Source organism: Guyanagaster necrorhizus (assembly GCF_019112545.1).
Source record: "Guyanagaster necrorhizus MCA 3950 unplaced genomic scaffold BT62scaffold_13, whole genome shotgun sequence".
NCBI classification, from domain to species: Eukaryota; Fungi; Basidiomycota; class Agaricomycetes; order Agaricales; family Physalacriaceae; genus Guyanagaster; species Guyanagaster necrorhizus.
Window position 1 is genome coordinate 426,218 of NW_025064892.1, and position 24,032 is coordinate 450,249.

A 24,032-nucleotide genomic window follows, 5' to 3' on the forward strand; every position below is an offset into this window, starting at 1 on the left:
GCCTATCATGTACGCTTCGCTGACTAAATAGGGTTAATTAACAACTGATTGCTGATTGGCGGTTACGCGGAACACATACAGCCTAGATCACCGGAACTGAAGGGAAAAAGTTAGTTCTCAATGTTATCGTTCAGAAAAGAGAGGAAAACATACAGTATGAGACGTAGCCAGAAGTTATCGCTTTTGACTTTGATGTGGACATGGTTGCAGCCCTTTTTGAAGAATCCGTAGGCATGAGAGCCTTCAGCGTCATCGACGATGAGGTATCCGACAGAGATGGCACTCGTTAGGGCCGATAGAATAGACTGGCGAGCAAACGAAGCGAGCCATGATCGGGGGGAGCATAAGGCCAACGCGCCCAGAGATGAAATGGCGCCCTTAGAGGAGAGGTGGGTGCAGGATTTGAAGGCCATTGAGGAAAGAAGAGACTGCTAGTTGATGGTGGCATTGAGGAGCAAGATGGGTGATGCCTTTATAGTGTTCGGCGGATAAGAGATCAGTTCAGTCTCGAAGGGGTGGTACCTCGAGAATCGTAATCTTTGTCTTCAGGGAGGCCATCCAGGGTCAACTGTATGGAATCGGATCTGAATCTTAAGTTCATTTAGAATGCCTGAGAAGACCGTGCGGTGTTTTCCACAGTGAAGCCAAAGAATGGAGACCAGACCCGTAGAAAGCAGTTTAAACACCGGATACTTAGCGTATAAAATGGTAGGGATGGCGCGAACCTAAAGTCTATCACCAGCTAAGGCGAAACTCACCGAAACACTCACCAGACCTTCAACATGACCAAACAAGTCCCCGGTATATCCCCTTTGGTGATTTCCGAAAAGTGATGGGTCGAATTGCATACTGAGTGCGATTGAGCCAAATATAAAATACGGCGGACAGAAGAAAACTGACTCCACAAACAGTATCAGCTTTTGTACCTGTGGCGCCGCTTATCGAGAGATGAGCTGTGCAACCATCGAAATTCTGTGGGGTGGTCGTCTGTTGTCCTTGAATGAAGTCGTCCATGGACCGACAGGTGCAGCGAACAGGAAGGCAGGAGCTGTACCGCCCTGTAGATCTCTTTCCCATCTCTGTCCGTGGATCTATTGTGTTGCGCGGAAGATATCACCCGGGATTACTGGAAAAATAGACATGAGCATCCGTGTATCGCGTCCCTTTCCGCGGTCAGTCCGGTCAAAACCCTTGATCTCTCCGTATGACATGGTCCGAGGCCCACCAGGTCCTACCCGTAACCCATTTGATGCTAAGTTTCGCCTCCACCTGGATAAGCCCTTGATACCGTTGCCGCGGCAAAATCCTCGTTTCCAAATACCGTCAAGCAATGACGGATACGAGTTCAAGCACATCCCATGGCGAATAGCTAATCACCGTGCGTCTTCTGCTCTTTCGGACTTGTGCTGCCCATCATCTCCATTCCATTCCGTGGCGAAGCGGAGACTGCACCTTTCTTCCGTATGGCCCTACGCACGCGTCAAAATTTGTAGCCAGTTCCTGTTGCGCGTCTCACGTTCCCATGGATCAGCGCAACAGGTGACCAAGCCGTACGGGGATCCACTGAATACACGTAACAACCTCTCTCTATGTGCATCAGCCCACGAAGAATTATTCCATCGTCATAACTTTTGTCCAATTTTGGCGGCCATCGGGAGCGAACACGGTTGTAACGTAACCGAATGAACATTTTGTAGCATGCACGGAGAAAGATGGGCGCGTGCACGGGGGTAAAGGAGAGGGAAGTCTTATTCCGCACTATAGACGGAGACTGATAAGATCAGAATTTGAGAACCCAGATACCTGATTCTATCCACCTGGCTGCGACTGCAAGGTGGGAAGGCGTATGGAGTCATTTCATGGTATGGGCATGTCCTTCGTAAGCCAACTTCGCAGGGGTTAGCATCGTGGGTGGCAATTCTTCGACCTGCTCAATTGTCAGATAATGTCGGTGTTTTCGGGGATTGTCTTGGAATTCCAGAACATAACCTTATACCGCTACGTACTCCGGCGGCAGGAAAGCTTGACGGTGTTCAAACTGAGGCAGGGTTTGTATTGATATCGTGCGGCCGGGAAACGAAAGAAGAGTTGAGAGATGTAGAGGAATAGTAGTACAACCTTCCAGCAACGTCACCTACAACCCAGTCAAGCCCTTCGAACACGTTAGCACCGGTCATTGCACTGCATGCGAATATCTTCCAGTGGTGAGATTTGATGCTGTTGAGACGGAGCGACTAGATGACGAATGTACAGGGATCATAATTAGAATTAGAAATTTGGAGGGGGAATGGATATGACACTTGCGGCTATAATTTCGGGAATATTCAATGCCCCCGGAAGATCCTGCTTATTCGCAAACACGAGGAGGGATGCACCTGCTAGACGCTATACATTACGGTCATCTCAGTGCCACATTACACTGAGAAACGCGACTTACATCCTCACTCAAGAGACCCCGCAATTCCTGCTTACAATCTTGCATGCGCATTCGATCCGCAGAGTCAACGACCCACACTATGGCGTCCGTTTGCTCAAAATAGTTGCGCCAATATGGCCTGAGAGTCCGTTGGCCCCCGACATCCCATATGTTTAGGGTGTATGGTGAGGATGGTAAGGCAAGCGTCTTTATGTTGAAACCAAGCGTAGGAGACGTTGTCGACGTGTCTTCATGTGATATATACTTCAATATGGTCGTTTTTCCGGCATTATCGAGGCCACTAGTACATAACAGTCAGGTTCTGTATGAATGAATACCGGTGGATCACTGAAGACGTACAGAAAGAGAATACGCATTTCCTGCGCTTTAAGGCGATTTTTTCGGATGATAGTGAGTAACCCCATGCTGTAGAGGAACTTTAATGTTATAAACGCGAAGGGCAGGCCGTGAGCCGCGTGAGGGACTTGGTCGTCGTAGGTCAAGAGACGGTATGCTGACAAAGCCATTTCTGCCTTGATCCGATTTCACCAATTCTACGCACTCGGCACCGATCCTCACTCAGCTACATCGACACAAATCATGGCACCAAAAAACGCAAAAGGCAAGAAGGGCAAGAAGAACAACGACGATGATTACTGGTTCATCTATTATAATGTTCATGTAGCGTACGGATACTAATATAGCCTAGGGAGAAGGCCGGTGAATCCGTGCCAACTAATGACATTGTCAACCTCACTTTCAAAGACGACGATGGTGAAGTCAAGAGCGCTAGCGCTGGATTTTCTGCGCTTGCAGTCGACAATGGCGTGGATGAGGAAGAAGATTTCGGCGGGCTGATGGTATGTTTCCTGTGCGTGATATCTTCACCGTATCGCCACCAACGAACATTCCACAGAGCGCTATTAAGGCTAGCAATGGAAAGAATAAGAAGGACAAGAGGAAGACTAAACAACAACCGGTAGATCTTGACGATTTAGAGGAGAATGAAGAGAAAGAGGTGAAGAAACAGCCCGTTGAAATGACGGCGGAAGAACTGGCCGATGAAGAGTGGGGTCCTATCAAGGACAAAGGGAAAGGTAAGAAGGGAAAGAAAGGCAAGGCTGCCAAGAGGAACCCCCCCGAGGATGAGGATTCAGAGGCCCAGACAAAAGGTGAGTTGCCTATATCTTTGGAAGAAGTTTCTTATTTCTAATGCATCCTCTATTAGAGGAGGCTCAGTCGACGACTGTTGAACCATCACAAATACCACCTACCTCTGCCGCTGACGTCGATGAAAATGATGAAGAGGGTGGTGGCGTCAAAATTCTTTCCAAAAAAGAAAAAGAAAAACTGAAGAAGGAACGCGAAAAGGTGTGGTTCTTTTCCTTGTTCAATAACTAAAGACACTGAATGGATATTTGTAGGCAAAAAAAAAGGCTCAGGCTGCTGCCAAGAAGGAAGCTGCCGCTCCAAGTGCACCTACACCGACGTCCCTCGCTGAACCGGCTCCCCACACTCCTGCGGGTGACGATGAAGGCGATGGTGATGAAGGTGCTGCTACCGGCGCGGCATCGAAGAAGAAAAAGAAAAAGAAAGCCGCCAAAAAGGACGATGAGCCCGTCCCATCCCCAGCCCCGACAAAGAAGAAAGCCGGTGGCATTAGTGCACTGAAAGCCATGATGGAGGAAAAGAAGAGGTTAGAGGAAGAAGCAAGGAAGGCGGTGGAAGCTGAAAGATTGAGGATCGAGGAGGAGGAACGCAAGGCGGCGGAAGAAGAGAAACGGAGGGAGGAGGAAAAAAAGAGACGGAAGGAGAAGGAGAAGGTAGGTTTTGATTCCCTCAGATGACGAACTAGATCCTGATTTTGATTAGGCGAAGAGGGAGTTAGCCAAGAAGGAGGGTAGACTGCTCACGAAGAAACAGAAGGAGGAGCGAACGATGGCAGAAATACGAAAAAAAGCACTGATTGCCTCTGGTGCTCAGATTGAGGGCTTGCAGCAGCAGCAACAGGCTGGCGGTCCTCAGAAGAAGGTTGTCTATGGAAATAGAAGGAAGATCGTCAAGAAAGAGGTAACGGAGTCAAGACCTCGGACGCCTGAGCCTGAGCCGCCCAAGGATCAGGTAAAGGAAGAAGTCAACGGGAAGAGCGCTGCGAAGGAGGATTGGGATGATAGCAGTGAAGAGAAGAACGAGGATGTCAAGAAAGCCGACGGAGTCAAGGACGATTGGGATGCGTCGAGTGATGAAGAGGCAGAAAAACCTCCAGCTGCGTCAGTTGAGCAAAAGAAAGTGCAACCATCATCAAGCCCAAAAGGTGGCTAATCATTTAATCCATCTCACGCAGTAACTAACATGTTTCCCAGTGCCTGCCCAAGCTCCCGCAAAGCCGAAAGCTGTCGAACCAGCGTCATCAACATCTCAACCTGCCCCTTCCACTGCCACGAAATCAAAAGCCGCACCTGCTGAGGAATCTGAGGAGTCAGAAGAAGAAAGTGACTCTGAAGACGGCTCTGACTCTGACTCTGATTCCGACTCTGATTCTGAAGAAGAGTCGTCATCTGATGATGAACTTACTAATGCTCAGAGGATGGCTGCTCAGAAGAAAGCAGAAGCAGCTGAACGACGAGCGAAAGCCCACGAAGCTGCACTGGCCGCCCGCAGTAAAGACGATCTACGAAGTCCGATCTGCTGTATTCTGGGACATGTCGATACTGGGAAGACTAAGCTACTTGACAAAATTAGACAGACTAACGTTCAAGAGGGCGAAGCTGGAGGAATCACCCAACAAATTGGTGCAACATATTTCCCAGTTGAGGCTATCAAGACCAAGACAGCGGTTATGAACAAAGTGAGGGGCGGGCTCATGTTCCAATGTCCTATCTTCTCATAATCTTCTTTCTAGGATGGAGCCCAAGAATACAAGATTCCAGGTCTTCTGATTATAGATACGCCAGGACACGAATCTTTTACAAATTTGCGATCTCGTGGTAGTTCTCTGTGCAATATCGCTATATTGGTCGTAGATATAATGGTACGGCTTATTCTCTTCCCCGGACTTTTTAGGCATCTAAAGTATTTCCCGTAGCACGGCCTCGAGGCTCAAACCCTTGAATCGTTACGTCTACTAAGGGATCGTAAAACACCTTTCATTGTTGCGCTGAACAAGGTAAGTCACATGTCCGTGTTTCAAGGACCTGCGATAATATCAGGTGAAGATCGATCGTATGTACGGCTGGGACGCCACCCCCGACGGCGCTTTCCGTGAGTCCCTAGCAAAGCAGACCCGTGCTGTCCAGCGAGAGTTCGAGGACAGGGTGGCCAAGACAATCGTGGCTTTTGCTGAGGAGGGCCTGAATGCGGTGCTATACTACGATAACAAGAACTTTGCCCGGAATGTCTCGCTCGTTCCGACGTCTGCGATAACTGGGGAGGGTGTACCGGATATGATCATGCTTCTGGTGAACCTGACCCAGCAGAGGATGAGTGATCGCTTGATGTATCTAAGCGAGTTGGAGTGTACGGTGTTGGAAGTGAAAGTTATTGAAGGTTTGGGTACGACGATTGATGTGGTGTTGTCGAACGGCATCTTAAGGGAAGGAGACAAGATCGTGGTTTGTGGATTGAACGGGCCTATAGTTACACAAGTGCGAGCCCTGTTGACTCCTCAACCTTTGAGAGAACTTCGGATCAAGGTCAGCGTTCTTTTTCTGTTGCGATTTGACAGAAAACTGACTCAATCGATTACAGTCTGCCTATGTGCATCACAAAGAAGTCAAGGCGGCCTTGGGAGTAAAGATCACCGCGCCAGATTTGGAGAAGGCCATCGCTGGTTCTCGACTGCTTGTGTGTGGGCCAGACGACGATGAAGATGACCTTCGAGACGAGGTCATGTCTGATTTGACATCATTGTTGAACAGCATAGACAAGTCCGGTCGTGGCGTCTGCGTTCAATCATCGACACTTGGTTCATTGGAAGCCCTTTTAGATTTCCTCAAGGTCAGCAAGATCCCGGTGTCTGGAATTAACATCGGACCTGTCCACAAGAAAGACATCATGCGGGCAGCCACAATGTTGGAGAGAGCTCGGGAGCTCGCATGTATCCTCTGTTTTGATGTCCCGGTCGACAAAGATGCTGAGCGAATGGCGGAAGAGATGGGTATTCGCCTTTTCAAAGGTGACAAATTCTCATTCTCATCCCTGACTCCCGTGAAACTCATCGCGCATTGTAGCCGATATCATATACCACCTGTTCGACAAATTTACGGCGTACAATGCCGAAATTCTGGAGGCCAAACGACGGGATGCTGCGCCTCAGGCTGTTTGGCCCTGTAGACTCAAAATTATTGCGGCGTTTTGTAAACGAGACCCCATTATTTTGGGAGTTGATATTCTAGATGGCACCCTCCGGGTAGGAACACCGCTGGCTGTGGTTAAAATCGATCCCGCAACGGGTAAGAAGGAGATAATTGATCTGGGCAAAATGTGAGTTACCCTTGTTGCGTATGCCTCGGAACAGTATTAACTCCTTCATGCAGAACGTCGCTGGAAATAAATCACAAGTCACAAGAGGTACGTGTTATTTCAATGGTTGGGGACGTCGGTTCTGATCTGTCAAATAGATTGTCAAGAAATCCCAAGCAGGCGGAGGGGTCGCAGTGAAGATTGAGCACGCGGTGTACCAGTCGGCAAAGATGTTTGGCCGACATTTCGATGAGAAGGATGAACTGCTCAGTCATATCTCTCGGCAGAGTATTGACGTACTCAAGGTAATGAATCCCAGTTAGTACTAGGATGATCTGGATTGAAGTTCCTCGCTAGTCCTCCTTCAAGGCCGATGTTTCGAACGAGGAATGGCTGCTCATCAAGGCACTAAAACCTGTGAGTTTTTTCTCCCCTCTTTTAGCAGCCTTCAAGCTGAGTCTCGCATGTAGCGCTTCAACATTCAGTAGATAGGTACGAGACCGTATGGCGCAAGTGTGACGGGATAGCGGATCCGGCACCATGACCAGGGAGTTTGACTAAGCCGCTGTAAATACTTGCAATTTTAACCTTTGATCCGGTCACATCCGTTGCTCCTACTTCCCATCTCCACCGGAGAGAGATATTGAGTATGTCGACGCATTCCAAGGCATCTATTGAGGATACGCCTCTGGCTGAAGTGCCAGTCGATCAGGACCAGCTGCAATTGGTGAAGATGCAGGGATAGAACTTCGGAGGAAGCCCTACAATTGATGGGTCGCTATCTTGGTAACGTTCAATTTCTAGTGGGTATACTGGAATGGCTGCGGGTATCCTCATTGGACACTGTGCGTCCTCGTCTGCTTTGGTTGCTGTCTCGACAAAGGACAAATTTCACTGCGGAGGAGGGGCCCATAATTCCTTTGAGGGTTGAGATAATACCGCTTGAACCTGATCAGCGCTCAGACCTGCGTAGGGAAGCCCCCAGTGTTTTAACCCATTTCTTTCGCTCCGGGAGGGGCTCTGCGCAGATGTACTGATATTCTTTTCTGCAGCAAAACCTGGGCTACAAACAGGTAGATTGGTTCTGTGTCGTGCTGATAACCCCCTCACTTTGTCTTTTCTTAGCAACTCCATCGAAGCTGGAATCTCATCGAAAGCTTCGCCGCGAGTTTTTGTGCATTGAACTTTATCGGCGGAGTCAGGTTAGTCCCTATCTCGTTGATGAATAAGTCGTCCTTTCTAATTCTGCCTCAAAAGGTCAGGTCTTTTCCTGGGGCTTCTCGCCGGCGGTCCTGCCGCAGTATGGTAGGCAGGTCGCCGTCTCCTTCTCCCTGGTTGTCCAATGGCGTTTATAGGTCTTCGTATGTTATTACAATCGTCTTCATGCTTATCACGGCGGCGGTCCTGGCTGAGATCTGTTCTGCATTGCCCCTCAGTGGATCCATCTACATTTGGGCTGCAGAAAGTGCCGGGCCGAAGTATGCCAGGTTTTTCGGGTTCATCGTCGCCTGGTGGGCGTGCACGGCTTGGATGACCTTTGCTGCTGGGAATTGTCAGGTAGGTTGGGTCGTATAGCTCTTTTTTGTTTGTATATTCACCATACTGATAGACCACGGCGAACTACATTGTGTCCCAACTGCAAGTCTGGGAAGTTGATTTCCCGGGTGGTGCTTCCAACGATAATGTCAAATGGCGCACGTTCATCTGGGCGTTATCTGAGGCGATGTTGCTTTTGGCCATAGCTATCAACTACCTCCCGCCAAAACTCTATTCGGCGGTGTTTCGATTCTCCACGGCTCTGATGATGGTGGATTTCCTCCTTTGCGTCATTTGGCTTCCCATCGGTGTTTCCAAAACGTATGGCTTCAGGGATGCAAAAGAAGTGTTTACTATGACCTGTAAGCACTCCGCATCGAGTTGACAAATATGTTTACTGACTGTGAAAACAGATAATGGGACTGGAGCACCTGCTGGGTGGAATTGGATTTTGTCCTTGTAGGGGCATTCTTCCTTCACGTGAATCTATCGCTTACCAGTATGATGTAGCCTTTTCACTGCGGGAACCTTGACAGGATTCGATGCTTCTGGACACATTGCAGAGGAAACCAGGAACGCGAGTGTCGTGGCAGCCAAAGGCATTTTAACGAGCGCAGCGGCTACCAGTTTCTTTGGATTCGCAACCACCATCTTGTTCCTATTCTGCACACCTGACTTGGACACACTGTTCGCCCTGAATGCACCACAGCCGTTCGTCCAGATATATGCTTTGGCCCTCGGTAAAGGTCCCAGTATTTTTATGACCATAATTGCGGTACTTGGTTTGATTCTGGTTCGTGTTTACGCTGCATAAATAAAAGCACCATCTCATCTACATCCAGAACACCAGTGTAGCCATTGTGGCGGCGTCCAGACTCGTGTTTGCGGTCGCGCGAGACGGCGTTCTTCCCTTGTCGGGATGGATTGGAAAGGTGGATGATCAAGGGCAGCCAAAGAATGCCGTTACTGTGATGTTCATTTTTGGGGCTGCCATTCTGTGCACGATTCTCCCTAGTCAAGTCGCATTCACGTCGTTGGTGTCTGCGGGTGGCGTACCTACCATTGCTGCCTACGGGTTAATCGCACTCTTGCGGTTCACTATGACTCCGAACCATTTCCGATCGTCGCACTTCCTCTTGGGAAGGTTTGCGATGCCCTTTTATGCGGCGGCGGCCCTGTTTAATGGGTTAATTTTTGCGGTATGTACTTGGGTTTTGTCGAATGGAAGATTCGCTGACGTTCGAATAGGTCATGATCTCACCTTTCTACTTCCCGACTACTGCTGGGACTTTCAATTTCGTGAGTAAGGCTTATATGAATTTAAAGTTCGTTCTGACGTGACCGCAAAGGCTTGTGTAATCTTTGGTGCCGTTACGATCTTCGGTGTTCTCAGTTGGTACTTTACTCCGGAAGACAGGTGGCTTAGTAGGCAGCACGTCCTTCAGTCAATGAAGGCTGCGGATGGTACTTCGAGTACGGACAGTTAAGTTTCTCAAATATTTCAACTTTTGTTGTCGCCGTATTGGCGTATTTCTTTAAATTCCAACCTATCGATACACATACGTGGATATATGTCTATCTTTCCCCTGCATGCGGACATATAGTATTAAATGCCTTTATAACAGTCTTGTTGGCTATGTTAGGACTTTGAAATCCTTCCACGTTGCGGTTACTTTTGACGTAAAGATACCAAGACAACGTCGACTCGGAACTTAGTGCCATTACCGCCGCCTTCGTTGAGCTCGATACGATCCCACCTCATGTCTACCAACAATAACCCTCTGGCCATTCCTGACGCGTCCCCTGAAACGAAACGTCAAGCTCTTCCCCACGTTCTGGCATCGCTTGCAGCTTATTTTCTGGTTTCTGTTGTGCTCGCTCTCTTGGTTGCGAAGTGGAACGAAGTGGAAGAAAGTTCCAATAAAGTCTGTTCAATTCATACAGGTGAGGATAGTCGTTCTTCCTTTCATCCGACATCAAACAACGTCCTGGAGGCTCGACCTGTTCCAAATCGTAACCCTTCTGCACAAGAACTCCTTCCCATTGTTCCTCCTCCATTGCGCCCTGCAACACCTAGGCGAAACTCGTTTTATGGCTCACTCAAAAGTGGCAACATTCACCTCTCCATCATTCCCAAGACGCCGACGCGCCCGCCGAGAGCTCAGGACGCGTAGTAATAGCTTGAACCAGGATCCTTCTTGTCAATGTCCCGCAAATTGTCTTGGATGCCTGGCTCAGAATATTGACCAAACAATAGCGAACGAGTCTTTCGAGGTGGCGAAGCGTAGGGACTCTGTGGTTAGATTCCCGTTGTACTGAACGGAGACAGGGTCGATCTGTACTCAGTGTAGCACTCTGACTAACTACCGGCGAAGAAATACATTCAAGGCACAAAGCAGGCTGTCGCCGCAAGGATGTGTCAGCCCAAACACCTTGATCATGAACCTCCACTATCATCGCACCAGCGTCCCACATCGGCCTTTTTATCTGCGGTTTTCTCAAGGGCAAGTTTGATCTATCCGTTTCTCCTGCGAATCGGAGGTTTGGCCCTGGAATGACGCAGCGGGCGGCCACCCTATGGAAAATGCCTTATATGCGCGTCGAGCTACGGTCTATTCGATGTTACAATGGGCGACGAGCGAGAAAAGGTACGTTTCATTGCATTCTACGTTTCATTGTGCATTCATTCGAGACCCAGATTAGCAAAATGAATCCATGCCTGGATGGTGATGCGAACCCGTTGAGGTACATGTTCGTACCCGCGTCACTGGATTTCATCAAGCCGCAAGCGCTATACCAAAAAATCCCAACTGTTCAGTGCGTTACAGAGGATGGTACCGTACAATTTGATCTCGGTTTACACGTCGACGTCAAGTGTAGCAAGGACCAGAAATGTATATCAGCACCCATACAGCGTATCCCCCCCGAACTGCTGATGGAAGTCTTCCTATGGGCCAGAGCTCAATACGACACCCTCGATCTGGCTGATGAACACAGTTTGCCATGGACACTTAGTCAGGTCTGCAGCTCCTGGCGAGCCACAACCATGTCGTTGCCCGAAATCTGGACGGACTTTACCCTTAATTCATCCCGTCTCATTTGGAAACGCCAGCCTCTCTCGCTGCTTACCGCCGTTGCCACTCGCTGTCGTCATACCCTTAATTTTACGTGGAAAGACCTGGCTATTGACGCGGGGTCAGACGGGGACTACCTTCTCAAGGCGTTATTCCAGGTGTTAATAAATCATTCCGATTCGTGGAAGGTCGTCCAGCTGGAATTGCCGTGTCATCTTATACCCATGCTCTCTCAACTTCATGGACGTCTGTCGTCCTTGACAGACCTTCATTTTTCATGCTACTCTTCCAGCGTGGATAACATAGAAGGCTTCGAGGTTGCTCCGCGTTTAACCAACATAAAGATTCGTGGATTGGGTCCATATACACGATTTGCCTTTCCGTGGAAAAACCTCGTTCATTATTGCGATCACCGCATTCCAGAAGGGAGAGCCTTTGATTTGGGTATACTCAACAAAGCGCCATATCTTGAGGCGTTCGAAAGCAATGTCCGGCAACAGATCCTTTCCATGCTCACTCCTGTATTTCACGATAGGTTATCGCTTCTCAACGTGCGCGATAGCAGCTTCCTTGACAGTCTGACGCTTCCCGCACTGAAGGAGATCACCCTGCGTCCCTACATCGTGGACGAGACTCGCGCGGATACCAACCTTCCAGCCCTCCTTGGGATGATATCGCGGTCCAAGTGCTCCCTGCGTCGTCTATCGGTGTATGACGTTGCCCCCGACTCGGACCTGATACATATCCTGGAAATGTCGCCCGAGCTCGAGTTTCTGAGCCTGAATATCCCTCGCTGTCGTGATCCATCCAGTGTGCACCTAAGGTCTCTGATGAGCCATATGCAGGGTGCACTGGTGAGTCGGTTAGGAACACTGGCAATTAATCGCTATGATCGAGACACGAGTGAAGCGTTGGTATTTTTGGACGAGGTTTTCGTGGAGATGATTGCGGGAAGGCATGCGAAGAGATCGTTGCACGCAGTAAGGTTTGATGTCTGGGTTCCAGAGGCAGGGTCATACAAATGCCCGTTATCGGAGGGGAGCGTTAGGCGGCTGAAGGAATTTCAGGGGGAAGGATTAGAGCTGTGTATCCGGGCGAATGATTTTGGAACGTCGAAGAGGTACGTATAGGTCAGGTAAGTGCTCTTTACTCTTCGATCGGTCTGCTTAGTGCTGATACCCCATACTTGTGAAATCGTAGATGTATCACTGCCAAAATAAAGTGATCAATTTTACGCCGCGTGGTCCCTTCCTAAGAGGCGATTTCTGGGGGGGAAAGTGAGATTGCGCCGAAAAAACACAGCATCTAACCCATAAGGCCTGCAATCAGTATTTTTTTACGAAATTGCTTGCCTGTTCAGCCAAGGCCTATGTCCGCCGGTTTTGTTCTTGTTTTGTTTATTTGCTTTGTTCGAAAATATTTTCATCATTAGGTCCTCCTCAAACTCATGTACTGGTTCCCAATCGTTCTGTGGATGTACCACCTTGGTGAACGCAGTATGTATTCAGTTAGGCAATGCCATATCCTCCATCCACTGTCCATGAATGACCAGTCATATAACTAGATAACTGACTTGCCGAAAACAGGACATGGTCAGCAATCTCCTCTGGGTAAGCCACTCGCTACAAACGACATCTGGTGAGGCGAATGGCACCATAGTAGTCAATAAAGAATGATACCTTCATCGGAATGGCTTCACGAATCTTATCACTATAAACAATGTCCCCTACATTCTTCAACATCTCCGTATCAACAAATCCAGGACAGATGGCATTCACCCGAACAGCATCCATAGCATGATTCAAAGCTTATTGATCAGCGCCCTTGAACACTTGTCGCATACTAGATAAATAAACTCACCAGCAGCCTTCGTCATTCCAACAACGGCATGCTTCGACACAACGTAGCTGTTCATCCCAGGAACAGCCAGCTGTCCTGCTCCGCTCCCGAGATTCGTGATCGTCCCTCGGATGGCGGGGCGCCCAGGGATGTGAGCAACAGGTCCTTGCTTGAGCATCGCCCGGAGTTCCTCCCTCATGCACACGAAGACACCACGGGCATTGATATTGTTAACACGATCGTACTCTGACATTGTTACATCAGTGGTCACCGATGAGATGTCCACGACCTATCGATAGTCAATCGAAGAAAGTAAGATAGAACATTCCCGAACAGACCCCAGCGATATTTGCGGCGTAGTCGATCCTTCCAAAGGTCTTGATAGTGTCATTGACCATCTGGAGCACTTGGTCTTCTTCGGTGACGTCTACCACGGACGTGAAGACTCTGAAGTTCGGATTCGTGGCAGTGTTCACAGCGTCCTTGGCTGTATCCTCGAGAAGCATGCTACGCACGTCGGTGAGGTGTACACCAGATACCCCGGCGCGCGCGAATGCAAGGGCAGTAGCTCGTCCAATACCTCGAGCTAGAGAAAAATGTCAGTAAAGGGTCAAGGCAGTAGCTCGATGCGAACCAGCGCCGGTGACTAGAGCAATCCCTTGTAGACCAAGCATGAATATCTTGTTAGGAGTGATAAGCAGCCACTCTAATATATAGCGGTCAGTTCATCACGCGCTCTGGAGCAGAGTTCTGTATTCAATGTCTGAGTCTATTTCCAGAGGATAAGAGGATATGAGGATAGGGAAGCAAACTCGTGAGAAGCAGTTTTGAGTTTGCGCACATTGTTAAAACCCACTCGAAATGTCCATCATTTCTCACACCGCAATTTGCTTGGAAGAATAGAAGTGCCGAATGTTTTTGTTCAGAGTTCTTTTCGTTCCATGCAATGGCTCGTGACTTGCTTCCATATGTTGGCAGCCAAGTCTCGCTGAATCGTCGGAGAACACGGTAGCTTTCCAGTAGACGTCGGTTTGTAGGGCACTTTAGAGCATTGTATATGCAAACTTTCCATAGGAACAAGGATCTCCCTTTGCGCTTAGACGTGTTGATATACCACAGAATGACTGTTTCTCGTCTCCCCGTATGATGTTCGGAGCATACTTAGGGTGTATTGGGATAGGCAGCGGGCTCGATAGGGATTCTGGATGCAATAAAAAGCTTGACAGTTAGCAAAGCTCGAATTCGGCGCATAAGACGAGAGAACCAACACTTGGATTCATCAGCCTTTGGACACCAAGTCGTGATAAGAAAGCAAGGGCCGCAAAATTGAAATTGGGGCGCAATCCCTGTTCGGCGTCTACTGCGTTCGCCCGCTCTTATTCTCTGCAGATTCTTAGTTGCTCCTCGTCGAAATCTACTAGCATCAGCTGAATGTCACTGTTTGGAAATTTATATCAAAATATCCGTTGTTCGTTACCAAGTGCACACACCCATGCGTCAAGGGTAGACGACTTTGCCCACGAAGGGTATCTCATCGTAAAGCATCTGCTCGAGGCTACAACTAGCTAACCGACGGCCAGCGTCGGCGCATCATGGCCACGCAATAGAGCAGATGCCTCCCTCAAAAGAAGGAACCCGCCATGTTCCAAGGGCGAACAAAGTACACTGTGAGGCATGCTGAGATCTCACAGCAAAACTGGATATCGATTACTCGTGATATTTGCTGGAGTGGAATCTGAACGAGACTTATACCCAAAGCATGAAAGATGACTGGCCTTTCAATTCCAGTCCTACCACGCAGAAAATTTTTCCTGATATTTTCCTGCCAAATTCGACTTGAAGTCGACCACTTGCGCGCCGGTACCATGACCATTCCGCAGCGGCTATGTCTACCAGTAACCAAATGCCTCGACAAATATTTTCAGAACTTCTGAAATGGTAGTGGGCTCATATGTGATCGTTATGCCGCTTTCACAAGAGCAACTTCTTGGTGAAGGTGGGTACTTGGCAGCTAGAGGAATCCGTGGCTGTGGGGGAAGAACCAACGTATATTTTCCTTCGCATCCCAATACCCCGGGTATGGTTGTCGACAAACCGGCCCAGGAACGATCTCTGCTCCTCAGAATTCCAGTCGTCATCATCAACGCCTCCGCCCGCCAAGGGCGAAATGGTTGCTTTATGTTGCCACTGTTGTCACAGGGACCTCCGGGCACTTGCGTCAAGACGGACAGGATCTACAGCTGGAGCACTACGACGTCCGCGTTCTTGCTTTGTTGCTCATCCTCTATTATCTTTCTTCGCACCTCTGTTCCATACTTACCAACATGGCCAGGCATCATCTGGGCCCGGTTTTTGTATTATCTTTGCTGGTAGCTGTGGTCAAACAAATTTATCCGATTGCCTGACGACCGCTCAAGTTTCCCACCTTTCTTTCTCTGCCATTTTTATTATGGGGCAGTCGGTCCATACTTCAGCAGCTTTAACTCTCAGAAGTACCTCACAGACGTCGAACATGATGGATTTTCAGAACTTCCTAAGGAAGATGGTGAATCTTCAACCCCGCGACGTGGTAGGAAACGAAGATCTCCGAAATCAAACTGTCGACGAGTCAGCAAACTATATTGTAAGCTGGTTCTGGAGAGCTAATGGTGTAACTATGGAAGAGGATGGAGTGGATGATGCCCGGACAGTTCATTCGCAGGGTGTTTAGATCGGACAAACGGGCAGTGGCGGAGAAATGGTCCCAGGAGATGGAGTGAATGTTATATACTTACCTTGTTCTGGATTAATTGATGTTAAGAGTGCAGAAATATCTAGTAGGTCCTTAAGGGATAAAGACGGAAGAGACTTTAGCATCGAGAAAGTCACTCGATCTGACAATCTTTGCTTATTTCGTGAATGCTCGGAACTTCAATGACTGCTGTCCACATCTCAACAGCCTTACGGAGGTTAGCCTTCCAAAGTTCAGAATGGTATGAATATATTGCTGTCTTTTCGCAGTAACTCTTGTCGTGTCCTGGGCTCTTCGTTGCGTATTACTTACTGGAATCATAGCTGGAGGAGAGTAAATAAGAGCAAGGATTAAACGAACCAATATATACGTATTCTCTAACCGTCGCCTCAGACGCTCGTGCAGAAGGAAGAGTGGAAATGGTGCCGGTGCGAGATCACTTCTTTCTGAGAAGAATCGCCGAGATTAAATTTTCTCCTTCATGCACCGGAACTTCACTTCGTTCTAGTACGGCTCTAGTCCCAACAGACCCTGACAAGCACCCTCAACGTCGACAATCTATTACCAAAGTCGTCAGTCCAGCAGACCATTGATTAGGATAAGATCCTACTCGCCTCCTTGGGAGCAGTTACTGTGAGCACGATGGGGTCCGTTTTGCCCACCAAAACCTCATCCTGTAGACAATAAGAAACAGGAAGAAACAAAGAGGGCCACGAACAAAAACCGACCTCGATTCTGATTCCTATATTATGGAATGCCTTCGGATATTGAGGTAGCGGGGGAACGTATATGCCTGGCAGGAAAAATGTCAGGAGGGCAACAGAGTTTGGAGATGGCTATTGTCCGAACCGGGCTCAATTGTAATAACCATACCCTCTTGGAGACTATTATCTGGCGTTTAGAAAGATGCGAAAAGAGCTAAATAGACAAATTCACTCACGGCGCCACCCTGCTGATAGTATGCGACTCGTGCAGATCTAAGATGGAAAGAAAAAAAAGACTTGAGCCGGGAGGATCAAATGAGAGAATTGACCAGCACTAACCTACACCAATCGGATGGCTCAAGGAATGAGGATACAAATCTCTCGCCAGATCCGCTGTACTGACGTTGAAACCGATTTGGGCTAGTTCGGCTCGGAGAAGTCGACATGATGTTGCGTGAAGGCTGGACAAAGTCTCTTCGGCGCTTTCATGGCACAATGCCACGAGGGCTTTCTGTGCAGATAGGACGGCTGCGTATAGATCACGTTGTGGTTCAGTGAAGGACCCATTGACGGGATAGGTGCGCGCTGAAATGAGAGTGGATCAGCAGGACAGACATCTAGTGAAATTGTCTGTGCATTACTGATATCGGACGCGTAACCGCTGTAAGAAGGATGTAAGCACCTCCGATCATAATTAAGGAGGCACACGAACTTGTATTCACATCCTGCATCCATGAGAAGTAACTCCCCATTTTGGACTGGCATATTATTCGATGTATAATGTATGATTAGAGCGTTCGGACTATAGAAATCTAACCATCAGCCGTTGCTCTGTGCATCTCGTGAAAGGAACCTACCCAGAAGCGACGACCGGCACATAAGCTAGACGCTGAGCGCCCTCTAGACAGCATAGATATTCAAAATGAGCACACAAGGCTGCTTCTGATATCCCGGGACGTGTGAACCGCATGGTCTGAGCTTATTTCAACAAAACAACATACTAAGAAAAGATATACAGGTTTCTACCTTAGCGTGGGCACGTCCGCTGATGTCTGCCGCGGCTCGCATAACATGTCTTTCGACTTCGCTTTTAATAGCCCGCGAGGGTGCGAGTTTGGATTTCAGCGGGCGTCGTCGTGAACCAGAAATGGTGGACATGGTGGTGTCTATCTCGCGAGCACGTTTCTTGAGAGGGTTCGATAGATATTTGAGGAGCTTTTTATGCGCAGGCTCATCCTGGTGAGACTGTGGGTCAGAGAAGATGTGTGAGTAGGAGGAGGCTATTGAGCCCAGATGCTTTGGGAAGGATGCTATGGGTTGGGCATCGTCTGCATGAAATGCTTCACCGGCAGCGCGAACCCCCGTTCTGGTGCCGGACCATCTCTCCTCAGATGGGTCCTTTTCGTTGACGAACAAAGTCATTGAATACCCGCGCGATGTCGAGTTCTTCTCTGTGAAGACATTAAGTACAGACAGAAAAAGAGCATGATTTCACGGCGTGGGCTTGATATTCGCACACGAGAGGTCGAGTTTTCGTAGACTGACCCATGCTGAAGAATTATTTCTGGACGATTTTCGGATCCCACGCAGTTGCACCCTTCGACATCAGAATCGACTCATTTCCAGCATCGATGTTCAAAGCGTCGTGATGTTTTTAGATTTCCGTGTCGAAGCGTACAAGCCCACGCCGACACATGTGCACTTACCGAGAATAACGGCAGAATCAGGCTCCTCGAAGCCGGTAAGATACCAGAAATCCGAATTTTGTCGGTACTTGTGACTCGATGGTTGTTCAATTGGTGACTGGACAAGAAACGCGAAAGAACTCACAATATTTCTGGTCGACGATGTCAGCCTGGCAATCAGCTGACGTATGGACTGGATACCACGTACCTCCGCTCATGAACGTCACCGGTGCCGCTGCCGCGACAACCATGCTATTGTCGGGCAGGCTTTCCATGAGCGCTCTGCGTCTCCTTTCGTATTCTTCATGAGGTATTCCGGCCGTCAATTCATTCGGGTGGACTACACAGAGAACGCCTGAGCTGGTGATATGTAGCCATGGAGTGAGACAAGGACTGACCTAGGTGAGGATGTGATGGGTGCAGTGGCTGTCCGAAAAGAGATGGTTTCTGTATCAGAGGACGCGACAAGATCTGACTGCTAGCAGCAATGGCGGCGACGAGGGCCTGAGCATTGCGCCGTACGGTGGCATACATAAAATTGGCGCCACGGATCGCAAGAACAAGAAAGAGCGATTAGATCCGTTGTTTGGCACTGTCCCTTTGAAATTGTTGGTATTTCATCAAATATCTGTCTAGCAACGGGGCGTTAACATGCATTTCGTATTCTACGGTGGACAGAGCAACATATATGCTACAACTCTGAGAGGAGACATCCTTCACTATTTGCATCTGCACGTTGACGAAAACACGAGTAACATAGTCCCATCTTCAGATTGCGTCTAATGATGCGAGATTCATGTGGTCCTATGTTGGTCCAGATGGTGGCCGGAGATACATTTGTAGGAGTGGTATCATTAACACGTAATTACACCGGTGAACACCATTCGTCAAAAGACAGATGATTGAACACAATGTGGTACCGGTACTTTTGCCGGTCAGTCTGGTCATAGCAGGTCGTAGTCGTCCAGTTCGTCATTGTAGGACATGATCGTCCGTTTGAGTTTCGACGTATCGACCCAGGTGACAAAGTCCTCCATTCGTCTACGTGAATATCAGTAGCATCCAGACAAGAAACATGGTACGGACCTCGTCACCAAGAATGCAGGATCCGTAATGGTGTCCGGTCCGACTCGAACATGCCCCTGCTCTATGAATTTTGCGGCCTACACCGTTAAGTGTGAGACGCCAAGACGAGCAGGAATAGACTTACTGCGCTGACAGTCTCTGTCATCTTGGACATGCACATGAATACGGCTAGACGCCGACGACAGAAAGCGGCAACCGTGATTTTATCAACGTCGCTTAGTTTCGCGGTGGAATTGAGAATTCCTATATCGTACAGTTTCGCTAGGAGTTGGCTCTCCATGCGAGGTCGGAATGGGTCTCGGGCAGGTAAAATCGAGACGCGATGCGCAAAGGATCTCAGAGAACCACAAAGTTTGTTGTACCTGTGCAAAGGTCGGTGACGGCAACTACAACATTCGACGTAGACCTACTTGTGGTAGTCCTCTCGATCCTGGACATGGTATCGACGCATGACCTTGATTTCACGAAAGTTGGCGTCTTGTTTCCACTGAGGCGAGCATTAGACAGTGGAAAAACGACGGAAAAAGGCGCATACATTGAGAAAATCAACTTTTTTAAGGAGCTTTTGCTCATGATACTTGAGCTTGCGAACCATGGCGGGCGGCGGTCGTCGTCGTCGTTGTCGTCAAAGCGTCGTTGACGGCGACGAGGTCCGGGGTAGAGAGATACGAAAAAGGAAGAGGAAGCGAAGCACGCTCCCACGTGGGAACAATTCGTTGAACAACGAGCGCTGGCCTCTGTCTTGCCTCATTTCCCGCACTTCTCTTCTTCCGCCGACGCTATCGACGTCGCTCCCGAGGCAAATCTTGTCGTCGTCATTGTCGTCTTGCCCGTCGAACTCCGGTGTCGTCAGCGTGCGCTCTGCCCTGCCGATCACCCCAGATTTCCATTTTTTTCCAAGACATCTGTCTCGGTGTCTCTGTCTCTGCAGTCTTCCTGCTCGTAGACTTCATCCAGTCTGCGCCTTTTTACCTGTCTTTTATGTGCGTCTACACGCTCCAAGACTCTATTTGAAACCGCCTGTCTAGGTTTCCGAGTGTCGCAATTTCTTCCAGAGACAACTTTTTGCGAACATGAACGTCAACGTTCGACCTGAAATGCTGCGTCAGCCAGGCATGGGTCAGCCACCAATGATGGCTCTCAACAGTGGCTCATTCATGCAGTCGCCTCCTCAGCCTGGCCAGCAGCAGCAACTGGGTATGCCATCATCGACCGTGCCGCCAATGGGCATGTTGGGCGGCGGGCCTCCTAATCAGAACCCCTCCATCCAGCATCAGCGGTATCCAATGTCGGTACAGCAGCAGCACCCTTCAGCGGGCCCGACCCAGCGTCCGATGTTGATGCGACCCGTCCAGCCAATGAACCCATCCGCGGGTGGCGCGCATATGGCAAGTGTTCCTTGCAACTCGCTTTGATATTCCACTCAAGTTTTCATCTTCCCTTCATCTCTTTAGAGCATCAATTTCGGCAACAATCCTGTGATACAGCAGCAGCAGCAGTCTATCGCTAATCGTAGGGTCTCCCATGGCCAACCACTACCACCAGGGGCCAACCATATTGGCTCCCTGCCCATGGGAATGAACCAACAAGGCAATATGCCTACGCAAATGCGACAACCACCCCAGCCCCACGGACAGCCCCAGCAGCCGCAGATGCGCCAGCCCTCTGGCCATATGTCACCCGAAATGGCGATGGGGATGAGGAGCGCCAGTGGCAATCCAGGACTTCCCCAGAATGTCGTCAGAACGGGGTCAGCACAGTTGGGAATGATGAATGGTATCCCTCCGCCAGCCCAGTCGCAGTCCATGCAAGGCGGGATGCAATCGTCGCATCAGAACAACTTTCAGAGTCCAGTGCCTCTTCCTCTCCAGCATCAGACCGCCCAAATACCTCCTTCGCCCCGCCCCCCTTCACATCCGTCGTCGCATACTCCTGCCATGAATATGGGTCCAGGTCCGTCGCAGCCTGGTATGAATCGCTCCCAGATGCCACCCGATAATCCTATGGCCTTTATCGACTTTTCGACCCCTCCTCAGTTCTCAGCACAGGCATCATCCGGAGGCAACAATCAATTTCCTTTCGTCCCTTCATCAACACCACCAACACAAATGGGGGAGATGTCAAGAGCGCTACCATCGAATATTGCCAATACGCCACCGAACCGGACCGCCTTCCAACTGACTCCAGCTCAACAATTTGAGCAGATGCAGCAGCAAGGAACTGAAAACTATAATTCGTTTGGTATGCCGCCTCCTCCCCGCCCACCATCGCACAATCACCACCACGCACCGCTACCCCAATCTCAGCCGTCTTCTCACCCTCCGTCACCGTCCGATAACATAAACACATATCCTCGACCTCTCTCTCGACCGCGGTCTCAGTCCGGACGACCTTCCTCTTCACATACCCCTCGCATCACTCAATCCCAACTCCCTTCAAATCCTGCACTTGCGGCTGGCGGACGTATACCGTCCCAACATACCGGCCCCCAGCCACAGCCTGGACTGCAGCCTCAAGTCTTGAGCTCTAGTCAGCCTGCTGGACCCCCGAGACCATCAAATCAGTCCCAGGGCAATCTTACTCACGGGTCGCCGGCCTCTTCGTCCACAGCGTCATCGACTGATCAGCACGCGTCGGCGTCTGCTCCCCGCCCACAACCTGTAAACGTGTAAGTGAACCTTTTTTTGCTTTGTTGTGACGGCATGTTAGAATATTGTTTTCCATATAGTGTGACAACGGCACTTGGAAGCGGTCAGGGACTCACACGATTGTTGCAGTTTAGTGGTAACTTGTCGAATGAGAGCAGAACGGTACGTATTGTGTGCTTCGCTCAATGTCAGTCATTCATCTTTGTGATAGAAATTGCAGCTTTCTTGGTGGAATGACTTAATCAAGGAGTATTTTACGCCAAAATCTGTTATGAAAATAACCTTGTGGAAGGATAACCAAAAAACTGAAGCAAAACCTTTTGGTACCGTTGTTTCGTGTTGTCGATTCGCAGATACTGAATATTACTCGTTAGAAATTGGAGTTCCCATATTACCCCGTTTCTTCTTGGTGACAACCCAATCGGGCGTCAAATCCATGACCCTAACTCTGGACGGGGCTCGAGAGCGAATGTATGCGCAGGGCCATTCTGTTGTTGAATGCGTAACGGCGGTTTGGACGTACAAATACAACAATGGCTATACGGTTACGCTGCGGGGACCTTTGACTGCACATGTCGTGATAACGTCACCGCACCCGCCTGGAACATCGACTGCCACGGGAAACTATGTGCTGAAATTTGAAGATTTTCAGTTCGACGCCAATTATCACGATAAATTTATTGCTCTTGATTCTATCATGGGCACAAGGATGGTAGATTCTCCAAAAACGCCACGGATACGCAATGTGCCTACACCAGGAGCCAACGGTATCTTGAGTCAGGAGGATGAAGATAAGAAGTGGGAAGAACCCAGAATCATCATTGAGCGGGGATCCATTCCTGGAGAGCCTGTCAATGCGTTCGGGATACCGCAAGCTACAATGCGGTGTTTGGAGGTTCGTACTTGCTTCTGATCGCGCAACTGCCTCGATTGACGTTTGTTTGTTTGTTTGATTGATTTAGTTGGCCGAAAGTGTAGCGCAGATGACTGACCTGATAACGTTCTCCTCCGACACAAAATTGGGGCCAATAGGTTCGTTTTTCTCTTCTACCAACATCGATAAAGACTTTTAAAGGATACGACAAGATGCTCTGAACAAGTTTGCAAACCGACTGAGGGATTCAATGGCGCACATACCGCATCCCGGAGGTCAGCATATGATGAATGGGATGAACCAAATTGGCTCCGGCGGTGGCATGATGTCATATCCCTTTGCTTCGTTTCCCACTGCGAGCGCCATGGGCTCGACAACACTGTACTCTAGTGCCCCACCTTCCGTGACCAATCCTGCCTCACTGCCTCAGCCCCAGATGTCCTCGCAGGCACCCCCATCTTCGATGAACTCACCTCAAAATGCGCCGCTGTCAGCCCATAATTCGCCGACGAAGCAGCACAAGACGATTCCGCATAACCAGAATGCGTCGTCAACGGCCTCTTCGTCGACGCCCACATCGACAGCGAACACGCCGGCGTTATCGAATGCCTCACTGAAGCGCAAACAACCTTCCGGTAATATCTCACCAACGACCGGATCAGATCAGCCGCCTCCGAAACGTGCTACTCGGAAACGGGGGAGGACTACTGGGGGAGGATAGCATCTCCAAGTTGTGTTTATCTTTTGGCTCATCTCCGATTTGCATCACTTAATTTTTTTGTGCAACCATAGATTGTAACTTAGTAGTCTACATGGATATCTTACTTCTACCCGGAGACATTTTGTTTTATGCCGTTCTTATTTATCTTTCCTTGTAACGTGTACTTGGTAGCGAATATTTTTGAAAAGCAATGTGCAATGAGGAGGAGGGTGTTACGCAAGTGTAGAGTGAATTAAGATAGGATTGCAGCAAGTACT

The 24,032-nt window shown here is 49.2% G+C and overlaps 10 protein-coding genes across 10 annotated transcripts; 5 read left to right on the forward strand and 5 right to left on the reverse strand.

Moving 5' to 3' along the window:
* Positions 1-5: 5 nt before the first annotated feature.
* Positions 6-413, reverse strand: BT62DRAFT_1006190 (uncharacterized protein; the record flags this gene model as incomplete). Its single annotated transcript, XM_043177224.1, has 3 exons — positions 6-19; positions 80-96; positions 154-413. The coding sequence occupies 3 exons, from the start codon at positions 411-413 to the stop codon at positions 6-8; spliced, it is 291 nt and encodes a 96-aa protein (XP_043039513.1).
* A 239-nt stretch (positions 414-652) lies between these two features.
* Positions 653-2,026, forward strand: BT62DRAFT_148288 (uncharacterized protein). The gene is made up of 4 exons (XM_043179855.1): positions 653-853; positions 912-1,550; positions 1,610-1,907; positions 1,982-2,026. The coding sequence occupies exons 2-3, from the start codon at positions 949-951 to the stop codon at positions 1,626-1,628; spliced, it is 621 nt and encodes a 206-aa protein (XP_043039514.1). The 5' UTR covers positions 653-853; positions 912-948; the 3' UTR covers positions 1,629-1,907; positions 1,982-2,026.
* Positions 2,027-2,033: 7 nt separating this feature from the next.
* Positions 2,034-2,841, reverse strand: BT62DRAFT_968877 (ARF/SAR superfamily; the record flags this gene model as incomplete). Its single annotated transcript, XM_043188919.1, has 4 exons — positions 2,034-2,234; positions 2,299-2,385; positions 2,438-2,717; positions 2,777-2,841. The coding sequence occupies 4 exons, from the start codon at positions 2,839-2,841 to the stop codon at positions 2,034-2,036; spliced, it is 633 nt and encodes a 210-aa protein (XP_043039515.1).
* A 107-nt stretch (positions 2,842-2,948) lies between these two features.
* BT62DRAFT_949977 (uncharacterized protein) lies at positions 2,949-10,077 on the forward strand. The gene is made up of 26 exons (XM_043188130.1): positions 2,949-3,075; positions 3,126-3,276; positions 3,333-3,588; positions 3,645-3,787; positions 3,841-4,239; positions 4,289-4,730; positions 4,780-5,264; positions 5,319-5,447; positions 5,502-5,582; positions 5,632-6,108; positions 6,164-6,590; positions 6,646-6,898; positions 6,952-6,985; positions 7,036-7,182; positions 7,235-7,294; positions 7,518-7,604; positions 7,930-7,950; positions 8,003-8,079; positions 8,135-8,182; positions 8,233-8,434; positions 8,487-8,775; positions 8,827-8,872; positions 8,924-9,206; positions 9,256-9,612; positions 9,662-9,712; positions 9,763-10,077. The coding sequence occupies exons 1-26, from the start codon at positions 3,017-3,019 to the stop codon at positions 9,898-9,900; spliced, it is 5,142 nt and encodes a 1,713-aa protein (XP_043039516.1). The 5' UTR covers positions 2,949-3,016; the 3' UTR covers positions 9,901-10,077.
* Positions 10,078-10,814: 737 nt separating this feature from the next.
* Positions 10,815-12,951, forward strand: BT62DRAFT_147991 (uncharacterized protein). Its single transcript, XM_043179854.1, has 3 exons — positions 10,815-11,061; positions 11,112-12,622; positions 12,688-12,951. Exons 1-2 carry the CDS (start codon positions 11,041-11,043, stop codon positions 12,615-12,617), a joined length of 1,527 nt encoding a protein of 508 aa, XP_043039517.1. The 5' UTR covers positions 10,815-11,040; the 3' UTR covers positions 12,618-12,622; positions 12,688-12,951.
* On the reverse strand, positions 12,899-14,275 carry BT62DRAFT_949983 (NAD(P)-binding protein). The gene is made up of 5 exons (XM_043188131.1): positions 13,961-14,275; positions 13,665-13,912; positions 13,348-13,615; positions 13,167-13,294; positions 12,899-13,109 (listed from the first exon to the last, which is right to left on the reverse strand). Exons 1-5 carry the CDS (start codon positions 13,998-14,000, stop codon positions 12,996-12,998), a joined length of 798 nt encoding a protein of 265 aa, XP_043039518.1. The 5' UTR covers positions 14,001-14,275; the 3' UTR covers positions 12,899-12,995.
* Positions 14,276-14,966: 691 nt separating this feature from the next.
* BT62DRAFT_1006196 (uncharacterized protein) lies at positions 14,967-16,036 on the forward strand (the record flags this gene model as incomplete). Its single annotated transcript, XM_043177225.1, has 2 exons — positions 14,967-14,993; positions 15,305-16,036. 2 exons carry the CDS (start codon positions 14,967-14,969, stop codon positions 16,034-16,036), a joined length of 759 nt encoding a protein of 252 aa, XP_043039519.1.
* A 252-nt stretch (positions 16,037-16,288) lies between these two features.
* BT62DRAFT_987186 (peptidase M24) lies at positions 16,289-19,026 on the reverse strand. Its single transcript, XM_043190051.1, has 14 exons — positions 18,845-19,026; positions 18,655-18,786; positions 18,592-18,598; positions 18,468-18,541; positions 17,788-18,212; positions 17,619-17,734; positions 17,474-17,563; positions 17,403-17,422; positions 17,101-17,346; positions 16,998-17,034; positions 16,907-16,941; positions 16,786-16,850; positions 16,672-16,731; positions 16,289-16,615 (listed from the first exon to the last, which is right to left on the reverse strand). Exons 1-14 carry the CDS (start codon positions 18,978-18,980, stop codon positions 16,562-16,564), a joined length of 1,497 nt encoding a protein of 498 aa, XP_043039520.1. The 5' UTR covers positions 18,981-19,026; the 3' UTR covers positions 16,289-16,561.
* Positions 19,027-19,044: 18 nt separating this feature from the next.
* BT62DRAFT_968888 (alpha-L RNA-binding motif-containing protein) lies at positions 19,045-20,223 on the reverse strand. Its single transcript, XM_043188920.1, has 5 exons — positions 20,068-20,223; positions 19,943-20,019; positions 19,657-19,894; positions 19,533-19,609; positions 19,045-19,487 (listed from the first exon to the last, which is right to left on the reverse strand). The coding sequence occupies exons 1-5, from the start codon at positions 20,125-20,127 to the stop codon at positions 19,391-19,393; spliced, it is 549 nt and encodes a 182-aa protein (XP_043039521.1). The 5' UTR covers positions 20,128-20,223; the 3' UTR covers positions 19,045-19,390.
* Positions 20,224-20,243: 20 nt separating this feature from the next.
* BT62DRAFT_968891 (uncharacterized protein) lies at positions 20,244-24,004 on the forward strand. The gene is made up of 7 exons (XM_043188921.1): positions 20,244-20,920; positions 20,987-22,200; positions 22,261-22,342; positions 22,392-22,503; positions 22,555-23,075; positions 23,143-23,212; positions 23,267-24,004. The coding sequence occupies exons 1-7, from the start codon at positions 20,606-20,608 to the stop codon at positions 23,773-23,775; spliced, it is 2,823 nt and encodes a 940-aa protein (XP_043039522.1). The 5' UTR covers positions 20,244-20,605; the 3' UTR covers positions 23,776-24,004.
* Positions 24,005-24,032: the final 28 nt, after the last annotated feature.

Coding starts and splice junctions, on each gene's coding strand:
- BT62DRAFT_148288 (XM_043179855.1), top strand. CDS start 949: ATGAGCTGTGCAACCATCGAAATTCTGTGGGGTGGTCGTCTGTTGTCC.
- BT62DRAFT_949977 (XM_043188130.1), top strand. CDS start 3,017: ATGGCACCAAAAAACGCAAAAGGCAAGAAGGGCAAGAAGAACAACGAC. Junction 5,265..5,318: donor AGACAGCGGTTATGAACAAA/GTGAGGGGCGGG, acceptor TCTTCTTTCTAG/GATGGAGCCCAAGAATACAA. Junction 8,873..8,923: donor TGGAATTGGATTTTGTCCTT/GTAGGGGCATTC, acceptor AGTATGATGTAG/CCTTTTCACTGCGGGAACCT.
- BT62DRAFT_147991 (XM_043179854.1), top strand. CDS start 11,041: ATGGGCGACGAGCGAGAAAAG. Junction 11,062..11,111: donor TGGGCGACGAGCGAGAAAAG/GTACGTTTCATT, acceptor TTCGAGACCCAG/ATTAGCAAAATGAATCCATG.
- BT62DRAFT_949983 (XM_043188131.1), bottom strand. CDS start 14,000: ATGCTTGGTCTACAAGGGATTGCTCTAGTCACCGGCGCTG. Junction 13,913..13,960: donor TGCTCTAGTCACCGGCGCTG/GTTCGCATCGAG, acceptor ATTTTTCTCTAG/CTCGAGGTATTGGACGAGCT. Junction 13,616..13,664: donor ACGCCGCAAATATCGCTGGG/GTCTGTTCGGGA, acceptor GACTATCGATAG/GTCGTGGACATCTCATCGGT.
- BT62DRAFT_987186 (XM_043190051.1), bottom strand. CDS start 18,980: ATGTATGCCACCGTACGGCGCAATGCTCAGGCCCTCGTCGCCGCCATT. Junction 18,213..18,467: donor TGATTCTGCCGTTATTCTCG/GTAAGTGCACAT, acceptor ATGTCTTCACAG/AGAAGAACTCGACATCGCGC. Junction 16,616..16,671: donor CAGTAACTGCTCCCAAGGAG/GCGAGTAGGATC, acceptor CTTTGGTAATAG/ATTGTCGACGTTGAGGGTGC.
- BT62DRAFT_968888 (XM_043188920.1), bottom strand. CDS start 20,127: ATGGTTCGCAAGCTCAAGTATCATGAGCAAAAGCTCCTTAAAAAAGTT. Junction 19,895..19,942: donor GATCGAGAGGACTACCACAA/GTAGGTCTACGT, acceptor ACCTTTGCACAG/GTACAACAAACTTTGTGGTT. Junction 19,488..19,532: donor CCTGCATTCTTGGTGACGAG/GTCCGTACCATG, acceptor ATATTCACGTAG/ACGAATGGAGGACTTTGTCA.
- BT62DRAFT_968891 (XM_043188921.1), top strand. CDS start 20,606: ATGAACGTCAACGTTCGACCTGAAATGCTGCGTCAGCCAGGCATGGGT. Junction 20,921..20,986: donor CCGCGGGTGGCGCGCATATG/GCAAGTGTTCCT, acceptor TCATCTCTTTAG/AGCATCAATTTCGGCAACAA. Junction 22,201..22,260: donor CGCCCACAACCTGTAAACGT/GTAAGTGAACCT, acceptor TTTTCCATATAG/TGTGACAACGGCACTTGGAA.